The sequence below is a fragment of the Ciona intestinalis genome, unplaced genomic scaffold (assembly GCF_000224145.3).
Source record: "Ciona intestinalis unplaced genomic scaffold, KH HT000157.2, whole genome shotgun sequence".
Classification (NCBI taxonomy): domain Eukaryota; kingdom Metazoa; phylum Chordata; class Ascidiacea; order Phlebobranchia; family Cionidae; genus Ciona; species Ciona intestinalis.
Genome location: NW_004190479.2, coordinates 125107 through 142615, shown reverse-complemented (window position 1 = coordinate 142615; position 17509 = coordinate 125107). Strand labels below are relative to the sequence as shown.

General features: G+C 36.0%; 2 protein-coding genes and 1 long non-coding RNA gene across 3 annotated transcripts; 2 read left to right on the top strand and 1 right to left on the bottom strand.

Moving 5' to 3' along the window:
• Nucleotides 1-98: 98 nt before the first annotated feature.
• Nucleotides 99-4946, bottom strand: LOC100179414 (phosphatidylinositol glycan anchor biosynthesis class U protein). The gene is made up of 12 exons (XM_002124443.4): nucleotides 4734-4946; nucleotides 4559-4623; nucleotides 4282-4353; nucleotides 3968-4030; nucleotides 3559-3662; nucleotides 3136-3236; nucleotides 2730-2833; nucleotides 2222-2346; nucleotides 1813-1956; nucleotides 1252-1376; nucleotides 576-718; nucleotides 99-326 (listed from the first exon to the last, which is right to left on the bottom strand). The coding sequence occupies exons 1-12, from the start codon at nucleotides 4861-4863 to the stop codon at nucleotides 207-209; spliced, it is 1296 nt and encodes a 431-aa protein (XP_002124479.1). The 5' UTR covers nucleotides 4864-4946; the 3' UTR covers nucleotides 99-206.
• A 1204-nt stretch (nucleotides 4947-6150) lies between these two features.
• LOC113475206 lies at nucleotides 6151-9777 on the top strand. Its single transcript, XR_003396952.1, has 2 exons — nucleotides 6151-6690; nucleotides 7270-9777. It is a non-coding gene; the product is annotated as an uncharacterized LOC113475206 (long non-coding RNA).
• Nucleotides 9778-10294: 517 nt separating this feature from the next.
• On the top strand, nucleotides 10295-17214 carry LOC100187350 (fascin-like). The gene is made up of 8 exons (XM_018816201.2): nucleotides 10295-10524; nucleotides 11848-12081; nucleotides 13305-13570; nucleotides 14240-14385; nucleotides 14587-14743; nucleotides 15175-15324; nucleotides 15629-15753; nucleotides 16120-17214. Exons 1-8 carry the CDS (start codon nucleotides 10348-10350, stop codon nucleotides 16326-16328), a joined length of 1464 nt encoding a protein of 487 aa, XP_018671746.1. The 5' UTR covers nucleotides 10295-10347; the 3' UTR covers nucleotides 16329-17214.
• The last annotated feature ends 295 nt before the right edge of the window (nucleotides 17215-17509 follow it).

Genomic DNA, 17509 nt, shown 5'->3' with positions numbered 1-17509 from the left:
TCTACTATAAATAATCAGTTAAAATAAAAAGTTGTATTTTTGTTCATTTATTTGTAAAATACATAGTACTAAACGAATGAAAACAATATTTCGTCATGAAACGACCAAAATCAAATTTTTATTAAACTAGACAACATGATTTAATAAGATGTCTATGTCGCGTTTCCAATCACTTTTGTACGAGCCTCTAAACAGCCCCCCAGGTTTTAATTCATTAGTCTCAGCACAGCCTTTTCTGTGGAACCATCCAAATTAAGTCGAACCCCCTTCCTTATATGGTAATGCCACTTCAAGTAAGCCATCACTGTGTTTGTCATAATAAAGATCTGGAAGGATTTTATATGATGTTTATGAACAGGGTGTATATAGTAAGTCTACATGAATGAACTGTAGTTTGTAAATTAGGACAAAAGGGGTTTATAAATGTACTTGTAACACTCAGTCTTGTCTCATCTAACACTGAGGATGGTTAAAGTTGATTAACTGAAACTGCACCATCCTCAGTGTTAGATGAGACAAGAGTGAGCGTTACAAGTACCAAGCTGGTCTTTATATAACACTCACTCTCAACTTACATGTGACGTGGTATAAGCCAGTGATGCAGCGAAGTAGAAGTTTGCGTTTGCAGAATGCGCGACAATCCACATATGCCACATAACTGGGCATAATATGGTGGTGGTAAGTAACATCACTGTTACTATTAGTGGCTGTCGTTGGTCTGGAAGTAAAGAATGTCATTTATTCTGTGAGTGAGGCACACCTGAGACCTGGGATGTAAGTCTATTACCCCAACACCCAGGGTACTACCATCTAGACCCCACTGAGGCAGTTTATAGAAACTCAATAATAGAGATTCTATTCTATGAGGGTGAGGTCTTCAGTGAGGCACACCTTGCACCTGGGATGTAGGTTTATTACCCCAACACCCAGGGTGCTACCATCTAGACCCCACTGAGGCAGTTTATAGACACTCAATAATATAGATTCTATTCTATAAGGGTGAGGTCTTCGGTGAGACACACCTGAGACCTGGGATGTAGGTCTATTACCCCAACACCCAGGGTGCTACTATCTAGACCCCACTGAGGCAGTTTATAGACACTCAATAATAGAGATTCTATTCTATAAGGGTGATGTCTTCAGTAAGGAACACTTAAATTCTGATAAGTAGATTTACTAATTAGACAAATATAAAGAGAAAATGGCAACAAAATATATAAACCATGAAGCATAACAACAAAGATCACTTGCATTTGAATGTATGAGACCACAGCGGTAACATGGATATCCACAATGTTGCGTCACCAACACATGGGTATGACTTGAATGTTGAGATAATGCAAGTAAGTATGAACATCAGGCATATTGGGTGGGACCTGGAAGTAGTTAAGTAATGTATATAATATATATATATATATATGCTTACTGTGGAGTTATAACATGGGTGTCTTCTTATACACAAGACACACATGGTGTATTCATACACCTCATGCTCACTGTTCAGTTATAACATGAGTGTCTTCTTATACACCAGACATACATGGTGTATTCATACACCTCATGCTCACTGTGGAGTTATAACATGGGTGTCTTCTTATACACCAGACATACATGGTGTATTCATACACCTCATGCTCACTGTCGAGTTATAACATGGGTGTCTTCTTATACACCAGACACACATGGTGTATTCATACACCTCATGCTCACTGTCGAGTTATAACATGGGTGTCTTCTTATACACCAGACACACATGGTGTATTAATACACCTCATGCTCACTGTCAAGTTACTTATTAAACATAACAATCACCTGAGCTTTATCGACAAAGGAACGAAGAAAAACAACGCGTTGATTTGAAACACGAATAAGAAGAAAGTTTGGAAATGATTGAAAATCTCGGTGAAGAAATACCAGAAGATCCCGATGTTTGGAGTTTGGTCGGGAACTGTGAGTCTGTGGAGGGTGTAAATGCTATGGTGAGGGTAGGCTGAAAATAATTGACTAAAAAAAGGCAAAAGAACAAACATTATGAGTCAAAATGTGTAGGCACCCCAAATCATGCAGGGGAGGCAGGGATAGTTCTTATAGAGCAAATTTGGTTCAATTGTTCACTGATTAATGTAGTGTAGAAAATCCCAGGGTTGGCCTGCCCACCCTGCCACCCCAGGGTGCTACATAAACACTCAACGAATAGCATATTAACCCAACACACACTCACATAAACTTATAATGTGAAAATATCGATTCCAAAGACCCTTCTCTTAAATATGAAACCAAGAATAAAATCAACAACCAGAAGATGAAACAAAATAAAGGTTTGGCGGCGTTTCTGTTTCCTTCCTTCTGTGGAGTAAGGTGGAGAATGTGAGACGTACGTAACTTATTTATTCTGACATGGCAGGAAACTACAGTCGTTATGACACGGGTGTTCTGTTTCATACACCTCGTGCTGGCTTACGAGTTACCACGTACGTAACTTATTTATTCTGACATGGCAGGAAAGTACAGTCGTTATAACACGGGTGTTCTGTTTTAAACATCTCGTGCCAGCTTACAAGTTACGCATGTACCACATATGCAACTTATAGTTGACAATTTGTATGTAAAATTTAAACTTAAAGCTTTAATCATACAATACATATAAAATTGTGGTTAAAGATTCTACCCGAGTTTTCCAGCAAAACGCACAACAAATACCTTTTATACCAGCATAGTAGTTAATATACCTGATATTTGTGTTGACACAGCATTGCAACAATGATTAGTTGAACGGGGTAGAATGTCTCGTAAGTTGAAAGCGCGAGGAATAATGTGGTTGCGATGCTGCTGCCTAGTGGTGGGGATTAGTTGATTTGTGTGGAGAAAAATATATCAACATAATAACTATCAGGTACATCGTGTTTGTGATTTTGTGGCACTAAGGGTCATGTTGTTTTGATATCTTAACATTGCATAATAATCAGTAAACTACAACCTACCAGGACTGTGTGCCAAACCATTCCTATCTCTTCTGTGTTTTATAAAGTTTGCCTCCTCTTATTAGCATGTTAATTAAAAGATACTTTGCCAGATAACTTATGCAGATTCAAGGTAATTATTATTTCAGTTGAATTTCTTTGGTTGCATAATTACCTGACATAAGATGAGCAACATAGAGAGCAAGGAACAAGTTGTTGAAGGCAACTGAGGATTGGGAGATGCAAGTCACTATGGTGAAGGGGTTGAATAAATATCTGGGGGAAGTCGGGGGTTAGTTGTATATATGGAGTGCGTTATGTGGTTACTCGTAAGCGGACACAAGGTGTATGAAACAGAACACCCGTGTTATAACGACTGTCATTGCCCCGTCATGTGAGGATAAATAAGTTACATACGTGGTAACTCGTAAGCAGGCACGAGGTGTATGAAACAGAACACCCGTGTTATAACGATTGTTGTTGCCGGCCATGCGATTTAATTTTTTTTTCATAGTAATGCAAGAATATTATTACTTCATGTTAATAAACTAATAACAAAACTAGTTCATGTTGATTGGCGACTTGTATTTCAACTTACATTAGAGCAACAAGTGTTGGAACGTTTTCAAGATGGTGAAGTTTCAACAAGATTGAATCGACTCCTTTTGATAATTTGGATTTGTGAGAATTCTGGTCGTCGAGCTGTGGATATGAGAGTTAAATATGTTTGCCTGGAATCTCAGATTGTTGGGTCAAATAATGGGAAAGTTAAGCAATTTAAAGTGGTTCAGTGGTTGTATTGTGATATTTGGGTATTAATAAGCATTTGTGTGTAAGAGGACTTTATTCAAGTATTTGGGGTAATGGGCCAAATCTAGCTTAAATTTCATGTCCTCGACAAGGACCTCACCCATATAGAATATTAAATGGGCTTTTAGTTTTACAGGTTAAGTATGACTCTGAAATCGGATAATCTGTGTGCATATTGATACAAAATGATAAATCACCTCTTTCTGTAGAAACTTCTTGGCAAAGTTGTGCAAAGATATCGCTGCAATCACGTCGCATGCCTGGGGTAGAAATTTCAAGATTAGAATTTATATTAAAGGTGAATATAAGATAGATACACTGTGTATTATGGGTGAAAAATTATTTAACAAAGTTTTTAAAAATTAAGGTGTCACAAAGCAATATTGAGTTTTCTAAATCTATTTAATAAGTGCACCTAACATGGGATGGGTTGCTGTAGGTATGTAGGGTAGAAATATAAATATAAAGTAAACACCTATAACCTTATACAACTTATACAACTACAACTTACAATAAACACAGCGGGTACCAGCAGAGGAGACAACGCTTGTAGATGAAAGAGGAAAGCTGATAACAAAGTGCTCTGGTGGAACACAAGGTGTTTAGGTGTTAGATAGTTATATGATGGTAAATAGCTCAAAATACCCACAAACTTTAGGTTTGTATTAAAATATGAATTATGTAATGTTTAACATCAATGTGACTAATTACAGCCAGAGTTCGCTCTAGTGATCACTGAGCTTAGATTTAGAATTATTTCTAGATTGTCGCCGATGTGTCCAACTTACCCCATGATATGAATCTCCACTGTGGACGTTTCCTGTTTGTTTGGAAATCACGAATCCTTCAACAACTGTAGGAATAAACTTATTATAGTAGTTGGACTGTGGGCATGGGAGTAGCAACCATGGATAAGTCACTCAAGTTCCCACCCATGAGGATATAAATGATCAACTAACTTACGTCTGCTCCACGAAGTTTGCGGAGTCGAAACTTCAGGTCTCTTTGAAATCCACTTCGTCAAATCCTTCAGTTGCAACAACCACGTACGTAACAGCACACCGCACGAAATAATTACAAATAAATTCGTCATATTTATACTCGATGCAAATTTTGTTTTAGAGTTTAAAATTGAAGGGGAATAACCGTATTCATAGAAATTGTGTTTGCGGTTATCTACACATTGGTTCAAGGTAATATATTTTACTTTAGGGGGTAAAAATTATTTTTTAACTTACTTTTTTTGGGGAATACCTTTTCGAATGAATGACAGTGCTTTTATCGAAACAAATTGCAAAAAAATAGGACCCGAAAATTATTGCCGACTGTTTATAGTAGCGACTATCTAATTATAGCCAATTCACATCTGCGTTTAAATCACTGAGTTTTTCACCCAAACAAATATGGATTCTCACATTCGAATATTCGCACAATAACAATTGGTTTCCGCTGACCATCCTGTATTGTTTGTCAACATGTTTAATATTTAAATACGAACCTTCACTCGCCTTATGGCGTGTGGATTTTTAACCGGTTTTGCAGAACCCATGAATTATTTAGACATAACACTCTTAGTATATAACGTGAGTTAAGTGAATTGAGTTTAGTTTGAATTTTGCGTGGGTGAGGTCCTATAGTGATAGCAGGTGACTTTGGATGTAGGCTGAGTTGGTTCATTACCCCCAACACATACAAAGTTTAGTAAGAAATTATTTTTTTTATAAAATTTTGATGATTGTGATGTAACAACTTATGTAATGGTGTAAATGGCATTTGTGACGTAAGTAACGAAACAATGTAAGTTTCGCTGCATTCGCGCGTCGTCACCTACATACGTAACAATTAAGTTAATTGTTAAACACCACTTACAACCCCAAGATAAGCGACGACTTCTAAACGATTTAATTGAAAACTGAAACTTTAAACGAGTTTCTTAATCTCCCCAGGGGCGCCAGGTTTGTATTCGATGCTTTTAGTTGAGTTTTGGTGAAATTTAAGATAATGTGAGTTGCTTGTATTGTAAACGGACCGACTTGTAAGGTTTAGCGGCCACGATTTTATTTGAGATTTTTAAATAGTTCTTTCTGTAGCTTATTTTAACGACTGTCGTTTTGTTGCTAATTCCCTTTCTCCAGAGTCGGGATAATACGGTTATATAATTCTATAAAAAAAAATTTATACTAAAAAATATGACAATAAAAGTGCCCCATCTTACCCCATCCTACAAAATGTAGTTTGTTGACGAAATGGGACTTGTATAGCTGTTGTAATGATCAAGTGCTTGATATTTATACAGACAAAGGCCAACAAACAGCTCTCAGTAAATCTCGAGTGGTTTCAGACGAATTACAAATCAATGCGATATCGGTTCCTTCAGTGACTGGTGTCGGTTTGTTTTACTAGACAACTTTATTACAGGCTTAAAATAAATTCGAAATATTCAGAGTATAAAAAAGGCTGGTTAAGTGTTATGAACATTCGGAGTTTAAAACAGTTTTTGTATAAAAATTCAATGTGACATCGGTTTAAAATCAATAGTTGGTTGGTGTAGGTTTTTATCGAATTTATAACAGGTTAGTATAAAAATAGATATTGAGGTTTGTAAAAGTAGCACGCTTAGCACAATCTATATTTATAAAAGTCCACGATTTTTAACTTGATAAAGTAACCAGCACGCTTTTAGAAACACTCATAAATAGATTTATTCATATTGCCTTTTAACGAATGTTGTTTTACCCTTTTCCGTTTTTTGTTGCTTCAATTCCTTGGATCTTCGTTATCGGATTTTATGAGTTGAATAAATTTAAACTTTGTTACGGCATCTGTAACATAATCTTGCGGCGGAGGTTGAAAGTTGTAAGTACCGGTGTACAAGCTTGTAATAGATGTGTAAACAGGGATGCAAGGAAACCGATAAAAGGTGTTGTTTATATTGTGTAGATTTATAACTGTGTCGTATTAAGTAATTTCCGCTTCTTTGTGTATTTAATTATTGTTATAATATTTTTATAATTTTTACTTGATATTATTAAGGGGTCGTATTAGTTATTTTGGCGTATTTTATACGATACGACTCAGCATATACACATATAGCTATATAAGTTAGCGCACTAATTATATATTACTGTGGGGTAAGGTGGAACACCTTTAGCACATAGAATTCAAATATCCCGATCGTGTTTTGAACATTAACAAAATTCTATGGGAGTCGTGAGGATATGGTTTATAATTTGAATGCTCTTTTTTTGTTTACTACCAAATGGGATGAGAAAGTAGATTGAAAAGTTGCCCCATCTTCCTCACCTTATTATATGTAGTATAAACGAACTTTGTGTTGTCTTTCGTCACGGTAACAAATATCTAACAAGCATTAATAAGCGAAAGTATTAAAGTAACCGTAAAACGACATTTATTAAACCACGCTTATGGATAAAACAGAACGCCACAGTAAACATACATCGTGCGCGTTGATCAACAATATCTGCATTTGCTGTCGCAGTCGTTTCGATGTGGCGGAGATTTCCTGACCGAAAAAGGCGAAAACACAAGCAAGCGACTCGAGAGAGAGGGCTGGGAGTGTTTCAGATCAGGCAGTCGCCGGTTTGTGTAATTACTGCGTGTTCGAGTTGTTAGTTGTCGGTTTGATGATAAGAATGATATCAGCGCTGCAGAAATGAACCGAATTTTATTAATGGAATGTTGGTAACAGAACTGGTATGCTGTGTGGTGTGTGTACAGTTGTATTGGTTGTTTTGTTATTTATAGAAAAGACTTCAGTATGAACAGCATGTGTTAAATTTAGTCGTGACTATCTGTGCGAACATTATAAGCATATACTGTAGCATGGACCTCATCAATGTAAAATAACAATGCTGTCTAATTGTTAGTTAGTGTTTTTAAATCTGCGGCAATAATGTAGTTATGTAGAAGTATAATGACTATTCGTGTGTTAGATGGTTTCTTGTATTCCAAAGTGAAAATGAACCATGTCGTCGTCGTGTAATGAACCACAGCGTATTTAATGCAGTAATTTAATTAAGTTTCATTTGCTAATTACGTCATATTGTGTATAATGCAAAGCAGTCTATGTTTCTAATGTGTTGTGTTGTCTACTTCTTTACGACGTGACTCGAGTTACGAATGAAAGGATATGACGTATTATGAACCACTTCCGCGAGACAACAGTTTAGGGATTTCACTTTTGTGTTGTGGTATGGCTTAATTGATGAAAATCAACATTTTGTTGCTTATAATATAATTTGTTGATGATATATAAATAATATATCTATGTATGTTTCAACATTGTATAATATTGCATTAATACAAACGCGTTATATACTTAGCTACAGCATAACTTATACAAACCATAGCTTTGAGGTAACTTGTCGAAATACAGTTATATTAAAGCAAGTATATATCGCATATTTACAACGTGTATTCCGTACTATAAGTTCGCTTAGTTTCTAAAGTGCGTTTTCAAAAGGTTTCTAAAGTGTATTCTGGTACAGCATCGTGCTTTACTGATGGGCGTGTAGATAGGTCGTTATATATACATGTATTATAATTGTGCGTGATTGTTATGGAATAATGGATTATTCTAGTAAAACTTTCATTATGCAATAATTAAATTTGTTACGATGTATATACCTTTGTTACGTCACACAGAGGTTTATGTGATCACGATGGAAACCTTGGGTGCGTAAAATGCTGGTAATTCACTTGCTGGTAATATTTACCTCTAGTTTAACTATAAATAAACACAGAGGGTAAATACAGGCGGTTCGTTTTGTATTTCCCATTTTACTTATTTTATAAACAAGTTACCGTGACCGTTATTCAATGGGGAATTGAATAACAAACAATCTATCAACAAAACAGTTTCCTAAGCGCCGATTTAGCAGACAAGGGCGCGACGGGACACCAATCTCTTACACTGGGTTTTAAACTTAGGAAAAGCAAAGACATTTCCCAAAAGAAACCATCATGGTTTAATATAGGAAGTTTGTGCCGCTTGGGAAACCGGTGTAACTTGAATGACTCATGGTGTCTGGTGTATAAACTTCCACTGGTAATGGATAACTTAGTTATCGACTAACTACTAACATATTAAACCTTAATCGTGAATTAATATTCCCTGTTATTCGTGGTTACAGTCGTTTCGTCTCCTGACGTATTCAGAAATCGAATTGACAAAAACATTTTTTACAAAAGTTTAATAAAAATAACAGACGTAAACAAAAACGACTTAAAACAAATGTAGTATATTTTATTAATGGAGCATGGGACCAGGGGTGTTGAGTGTCTCTGTAACAGCGAGCCCTGAAAGTGTAACTAGTTTAAACTGTTAAATCAAATTTTAATTCCAGTCATCGTTAAAGCTACGTTTATAGTTTAAAGGCTGCAGTCTTGAAGTAAACGACGTTGCGGTCTTGAAGTAAACGACAACGATAGATAAAAAGTAACCCCTCTTACCCAATCCTCCCGTGTGGAAGTGATAACATTGTGGGAAAATATGATAAGGGTAATCTAGAGTGTTATCGATAAAGGGGTTTTGAGTTTCGTTTGACTTGAGTGCCTTGGGTCTAAATTTCGGTACACTGTTTGTCGTTTATCCTATGGTACACTGTTCCTCGTTTATCCCACGTGGTTTCCTAAATTCTGTTGTGTACGATTTTAAATATGATATTTTACGCTTGTGGTGTTCCGCAAACAGATCCAAATGTGACTTTATGAAACACCCATCTATATCACGGTCTGGTACACTGTCTGTTGTTTATCACATACCCTGGCACCCTGTCTGTCGTTTAACTTTTAAAACCCAAATTTACATCCCTTGTGCAAAGAGAAACCATCTATAATTGTTAATTTACATCCAACAACGTTTCGTATACAGCAGGTGCTTGGCCATTAACGTTTATTTACGACCGATAAAAAAATCTGCTCAAAATAAATTGAGTTATCGCCAATAGCGAATCGATTATGACGCAATAAATATCATTTTATCTTCTTTTTATAGATTTTTTGATATTTTAACCGAAAGTAATTTTATCGCTTCTTATTTTGCGCTAAAACTGTTTATTTTTGGTATTTTATCCAAATTAGGTTTTAGCAGGATTCGAGTATTGGGGGGCAAATATTATTGAAGTATATTCAATATACAGCCATGTCTGTGAGGTCGCCTAATCTGTATATCGTGTGCGTTGTGGATTATATGCGCTATATAATAATATATGCTTCATACGATTAGTTCAGTTCGTTGCTGTTTTTTATTTAGATTATCATGCGGAAACTAGGTGTAGGCGCGTCAGGTTATTACACGCGTGTCTTCTTATACACCGGGCACATATGGTGTATTTAAGCATTTTATGTTGGGTTTAAAAGTGAATATCTCATAAATAATAAGTTTGCCATAAAGCTGATGGTCTCAATCAATTTTAATCGGTTCGCGTTAGTGACCACTAGGTTGGAGCAATTGCTGTTAAGTGTTTTATTCAGTGACACACAAGTGTTTTTACTTTATTTCAAACCTTTGTTTCATAACCAGGTACTTTACTAAGTTAAGTTTAATTAATACACGATGGGCGAACTGAGTGAAGCTTTGCAGTTCACGTTTGGCTTGATCAACTCCAGCAACAAATATTTGACCGCTGAAACATTTGGCTTCAAGATCGCAGCTAGTGGCGCTAGTTTAAAGAAAAAACAAACATGGAGCTTGGAGCAAGAACCTAACGGCGGAAATGACGTATATTTCAAGGTGGGGGTTGGAATCTTGATCGTTTTTTTCGCATTTTGTTAAAGCTATAAAAGGTTTACAGGAAAACCAATTAAACAAACAAAGAAATATCTACGCTGACCTGCGCTGAACAACGCTGGGAGAGATATTTCTTTGTTTGTTCTTTTTAAGCGGCGTTCACAGTCACACTAGCGTAGTTCGTTTTAGTGTAAAATGAACAAACATAGAAATATCTACACCCAACGTTGTTCAACGCACGTCAGCGACTTTCAAATAAATCAGCACCGCACTCGTATGTTACATTCGGTTTCGGAAACTAGAACCCAAATCGCGGCTTTCGCATTAAGACGCGACTCCCTTGGCGGTTTCGATCGAAATTAATTCGATTCATGTCTAGACGAGATGTGGTTTGTGACGTAACTATTAAGGGGCGATTGTGACGTATAATTTTTATTGTGAAGTATTCTAAAATAAAACAACAAAACGCTGAGGGTGGATATTTTTTTCTTTGTTTGTTCTTTTTACACCGAGGCGGGCTACACTGTAGTGTAAACGCCACTTAAAAGAACAAACAACGAAATATCTCCGCTCCGCTGAACAACGCTGGGTGTAGATATATCTTTGTTACTCGCTACATGTTGTTGTTGGTTGTAATTTAAATTCGACATTTAATCGGAAGCTCTTATCACGTGACATGACGTCGCTTTCCTGTTTTCCTCTTCCGGTGTACTGTGACGTCATTAAAAACATTATGACATATACCCGTTATATTAAATTTTGTGCATAATAATTTGCATTGTGAATACCTAATCATAATGGTCCGGCTTTTTGTCTTAGTATGCTTGTCGATCTTCGTTTAGACTAAAGAGACAAAAGTCAGTTACTCATGCTTTGATAAAATGCATTAAATTATCATTGCATAATATGGCCCATTTATTAAATTGCAATGTTTACAATCACAACTAGGAACCTGTCCGAGGAAGTTGGTTAAGAATAAGATGTTCTAATTATAACTCACAGGAAATAAGGTTTTCTATTTAAAGTTTTCAGCCATGTTGCAGTTCCTTTTATGGTGGAAACGCATTGTACCATAAGTATAGAACTGTGGGGTAAGATGGGATACCGCTATTACAATATTCCATAGTTTTTAATCGTGTTAACAACGCTTTTTAGAGTCATTAGATTACGGGTATTTAACTCTGTAAATATTCTTTATTTATTACTAAATGGGACGATAAAATAAACGGAAAATATGTCCCATCTTACCCCACCTTACTATATCTTTAATGATGTGCAATAAAATACACATGAATAGTTGGAAGTTAATTTCCTCCGTATTTACAGAGTTTCCTCGGTCGTTACCTGGGAGCCGACAAGAACGGCAAGGTTAGTTGTGACACCGAGACGCCTTCGGAAGAAAATAAGTTCCAGGTCGAAGCTACAACTGATGGTCGGTGGGCGATCAAGAGCTCAAAGTATGAACGGTATTTTGGTGGAAGCGGAGACAACCTGTCATGTTTCGAACAAACAATTTCAAACACGTATTTGTGGGTGATCCATCTCGCAATGCATCCACAGGTAAATAGAGTAAACATATTCTGGACGTTTCCAGTGTTTAAGAAGTAATGTTCGGGCAAAAATGAACGTGGATGTAACTGTGTCTAATTTCGTTCCCCTTATATCTAAAGTTGTTATTGGAAATTAGTTTTTGCCTCGTATTATTCGGTTCGAATTGATGACATCGATTGCGGATTACAGTTAATTATGAAAACATAAGGCGGAAGCGATTTTATGACGTAACATAGGTGACGCATCTATACATTATGACGTAATATACGATTATTGGGTAATAAACAATGTAGGCCAGGTGTTGCAAACAAAAGGTTAACAAATTTAATCGAGGAGGCTGCAGTTTTGGTTGATTCTTGTATCTTCGTGAATTTTCGATTAAACTTCGTTATATTTGTTGTAAGATTTATTGCAACTTATTTATGTTCGCGTGGCTAGGCGAAGTCGTTACAACATGGGTGTTTTGTTTCACTCACCACGTGTCTGAGCTCTAGCTACCTTGCGAGTGCTAACCACCGCGCTATACATAACTAGGATTTCGAAAAAAAAACTCGTGAACTAAAAAGCTCTTGTCTAAGATCTGAGCGACGCGCAGAAAATATAATTAGATTTCCCATCGCGGTGGGTAAGCCTAAATGTCCCAACTGTTTTGGTTTATCTGCGTTAACCAGGTGGGGATTAGGTCAACACTAATCAATTATTTATTTGGAAACACTGGTGTTGGTTTTAAAAAGTTTAAAATAATTTTTATATAAGTAGGGGTTTGCCATTAAATGACTTGTACACATACGCCCACAATGATGGTAGCGTCAAAGTACTTGATTTACGATCGTAATTGTTTCGTCATAAAAGAGTTTCGTTCTGGGATGTTATTTGATTGATGACGTCATAGTCGCCAAACAAACAGCGCGTTCTAACAAACACGCGGTGCACGAAATTGGATTTTTCGTGTCAAATGTCAAAAGCGATTATTAAATCTAGAACAGGGTGAAATTACAAACTAAAACCCGTGGTTTCGCGTGCAAGCTGTCGGTGTAATCATAATTCGTTTATGACATCACACAGATGGTTTGTGTGAGATTCTACAATTACACCGTCGGGTGTTTCTAGTTTGTGACGTAACAAACCAATAAATTACCTTAATTAACCTTAATACATTGATTGTTTGTAAGAATTTGCAACAATCTAAATAGTTTGTTACATAACACTGATCTTTTGTTACGTCATAACAGGTGAACATTTGCAACATTCGACGTAAATGTTACGCCCATCTCTCACCAAACGGTGAAGAAGTCCATATGACTAAAAGAACACCGTGGGGGGAGGACACACTTATTACACTACTGTTCAAGGACAAGGGATATGCCCTTGTAACATCTAACAGCAAATACCTTGGGTACGATGGAACATTACATGCGGAACCTAAGGGTCAGGAGTGTTTGTTCACAATCGAGTTTTACTCGGGGAAGATTGCGTTTAAAAGCAAGCATGACGGGAGGTAGGTGAAATAATGGTTAGACCACATTTTACTACTAAATATACGTTGTGTAGTATGTTTGAATGAATACGGGCACACGTAAGCCATAGTGTGAATTATAAAACCTTGATTCGCACACTTCATGCCCACTGCCCAGGCGATATTGTTTTCTAGGGCAATGGGCCCTGGTACTGTACTTAATAAACGGGGGTCCTTGTATTTCTCTTATGTGAATTTTCGGACGCAACTCGATGTTACTTGTTTCGTCGTGACGTCGTAACTATTACGTCATAGAAACTCAATTCTAAATCGATGTTACGTAGTTGGGATTTTTCGGGAAGTTTAATTTTTAATGAACCGAGCAAGTTGTGGAATAATCAATGCTATGTTGGTTAGTTTAAGTTGTATCTAACTTGGTATCTTTGAGAAAACATATTTTGTAATGTTTGAAATTAATTTCGACCATGCATCAACGTTTATTAATGTATCTTTATCCTGGCGTGGTCAGAAAATCGTTAAACACCAGTGTTCTGATTCTTACTCCTCGTGCCGCTTATGAGTTCCCACGTATGTTACTTAGTGGTCGATTATCAAACAAATAATGAACATGCGGTATTTTACTGCTCTTTTTTCTATCTTTTTTTTAATTTTTCAATCATTACCAACTAAGAGAATTTTGTGTGTTTGTAGATATTTGTCACCAGTTGGACCCAAAGGGCAACTACAAGGACGTAAAGACAAGCCTGGAAAAGATGAAGAATTTGCGTTGATTGATTCTCATCCACAGATTACACTCTTCTCTAAAACTAAAGGAAAATATGTTTCTGGAAAACAAGGTTTGTACCTCATGCTCGTAAGATTATAACATATGGGTGTCTTCTTACACCAGACACACATGGTATAGCAATTTTTTACCACACCTCGTGAATAATTTAAACTTTTCTAAACATCCAAGTTTCATTGAAACTTTGTTTCTAAATCACATGTTGGGTCATAAAAGAAAAACAGTCAGAATAATCTGCATTGTTACAAAACAGGTCTCCAGCTCTCAGCCAATCAAATTGATGCTGAGGAAAGTGAGACGTTTCAGATGGAAATTGACCCGGCAACTGAGAAAGTATTTTTCCGCAACGATAAAGAGAAGTATTGGAGATTGGATGGACAAAGTATCCTGGCTGATGCCGCAGATACTAAGTGAGTGTTTTAAACATCGGGAACTGTTGTCAGGAGTGGCCGTTTCTGATGGACTTCCACTTAATAATGTGCACAGTCTGTATTAGTTAGGGCCAGGGGTACAACCCTCACACCCTTTAATGCTATTAGCATTACCTACAAATTCTGCACTCTACTTTTGTGTATAGAAAGGCATGTTTAGGTATAATTCACATACGATCCTTTGTTATCTCTTGCATCCCCTCTAAGAAGCAAAGGGAAACTCTGGACCCTCCTTCATGAACTTAACATGTGTTTCTCTAAGCAATAAAATAATTACAAAAGGACAATTAACATTATTTATTCTTATTATGAAATAATTAACTTTAAATTATTTAAAAATGCACCCCACTTCTACAATACTTACCAAAAGCAACATTTACATAAGAAAATGAACATTGTTTGTTTCCCAGTAATGCGAACACCCACTTTGTGGTCGAATGGCATGGTAGATTTATTCGCTTGGTGGCTTCCAATGGTAACTACGTGAGCATCAAACCATCAGGTCATCTATTCGCTCCAAGCAAAGATGCAGAAGATTTTACTTTCAGATTAACGAACAGGTTTGATTGTGTGTAGATCATGGTTTCTTTGTTATAATAAAAAATATTTTGCATTTTGCACAAAGAATAATTTAACCTGTTTAATGAAAACAGCGAAATATGTTTTTTTGTTAATATTTAAAACTATAAGCAATGTTATTTAAAATTCTATCAATGCGTCAACAAAAAAATGACGTCAACAAACTGAAGTGTGACTTGAAAAATGAGTTTCAAGAAGTTCTACAGATCATTATTACTGTGTTATGTACAATACATTAGACTCAGTTGATTGTGTTGTATATAATAGTTGTTTGTTATGTAACAGAGCCATCATTGTGTTCCGTGGTGAGCACGGTTTTGTCGGATGTAAAGGGGATAAGTTGGAGGGAAATCGGGCAACTTACGATATTTTCCAAATGGAGGAAAACGACGGAGCTTATGGGATTAAAGGTTTGTTTTTTTTTTTCTCAAAAAAAATTTTGGGGGTCCCCGGGGTTTTAAAAACCATCTTTTTTTGTTTGATAAATTTATCCATGCTATGGTGCAATGGTTATAGCTCTTACATCCTAATCCGAATAGACAGGTATGATGTTGCTATCATTGTAGGCGTATGTGTCCATGGGCAAGACACTTGACGGCAATTGCTACAACGCAGTGGTCACTAATTGGTTGTTCAAATTGGCAGTCCAATAGATAAATAATCACCCACAAAGTTACAAATAAGTTACTCATAAGCAATGGCAAAGTAAAAACGCAATTTTTTCTTAAACATTGTATGTTGTGTAAAATTCTAATTTCTTCTTACATTTATTCCAGCTCCCAATGGAAAGTATTGGGCCGTTGATGGAGATAAGAAAGTTGCAGCAACTGGATCTCAAGCCCAACCTTTCCTAATTCAGCTCACAAAGAATAGCAAGTTGGCATTGAAACCTGAGAACGGAGATGTTTACGTCACAAGCGACCATGTTGGTATTATGACAGCAAGCGGAAGTGGGATTGACAAGAAGACATTGTTTGAATATTAGATATTCTAGAATATAAATACAATGCTTCAAATAATTGAACACATTGTTTAACAGTAATCTGTGACATCACAATTAAGTGTCTTCTGTTTAGATTTTACAGAAATTATTAAATTCTTCAACAAATAATATTTTCAAGTAAATATGCAAAGCTGATATCATTCAGTATTCACTTTTATTTAATTCAATATTACACTACACAACAGATACACTTGGTCACTGTAAATTTAAAACAGCCGTTTATATCCCAAGCTACAACATCTTGCACTCTCTGCTTTGTCTACCAGGCATAATATAATTTTGAAACTGAACTTCTGGTACAAAAACAATAACATAAGAATAATTATAACCAACGTTTTATTTCGACTAATGTTTAACTTGTCATGCAGCGAGACTTTTTCATCTTGTTTATTTTCTACCAGAAGAAAAGTCTCAAAATTAGATCTTGCACTGTGTGAAATTATGTGTCTCGTATATCCTGTATAAAGATTATCCATAAGTGAGTTGTCCATCACTAACGGGGCAGCAACAGTTGCCATTACAGAAGTATTCAAATTCACCGAATGTGCGCAATATATACGCTGCGTTTACTTTATGAAAAAGCCATATAATCTTGCAGAAATACTTTTATATTCCAAATACACAGAATGTTTATTACACTCAATGCTTCCCAGCATTTTAAACACGTTTTGTATCAGGTAAATTACAATTTATTCCTTGCTTCAGTATCTTGTCCATATTTTACCGTCATTACTTGGCTTATATTAATATTTGCATCCCTTTTGCAACCCTTGTACTTACTTATAATAAGCAGCTTTGTACCCAATGTTGTATTATCGCAAAGGGGACATTATTATTGCAAAATAAATTTGTCAATTTAAGAAAAAAATGTGGTTTTGTTTAAGGATTTGACTTGGTTTCTTTATTAAAGGTTTGCAATTAGTCTAATATACTGAATAAACAAGCGTAACATTTAAAGTGTGTTATATGTTTTATTTCTGTGGAATCCAAACAGTTTTGAAAGATTTATCCACGTGCTTCCCGCCCTAACTTAAAATATAACGCTGGCTCATGATTTTAATGCTGACTAATAAACAACACGTCGGATAATCTTAAATGCTACCCGTTCAACTGACACGGGTTGGTAAAAAATATAACATGTAAAAATACATCACTGAATGTTT

Coding starts and splice junctions, on each gene's coding strand:
- LOC100179414 (XM_002124443.4), bottom strand. CDS start 4,863: ATGACGAATTTATTTGTAATTATTTCGTGCGGTGTGCTGTTACGTACG. Junction 4,624..4,733: donor GCAAACTTCGTGGAGCAGAC/GTAAGTTAGTTG, acceptor TTATTCCTACAG/TTGTTGAAGGATTCGTGATT. Junction 2,347..2,729: donor TGTGTCAACACAAATATCAG/GTATATTAACTA, acceptor CTTACTCCACAG/AAGGAAGGAAACAGAAACGC.
- LOC100187350 (XM_018816201.2), top strand. CDS start 10,348: ATGGGCGAACTGAGTGAAGCTTTGCAGTTCACGTTTGGCTTGATCAAC. Junction 10,525..11,847: donor GAAATGACGTATATTTCAAG/GTGGGGGTTGGA, acceptor CCGTATTTACAG/AGTTTCCTCGGTCGTTACCT. Junction 14,386..14,586: donor ATATGTTTCTGGAAAACAAG/GTTTGTACCTCA, acceptor GTTACAAAACAG/GTCTCCAGCTCTCAGCCAAT.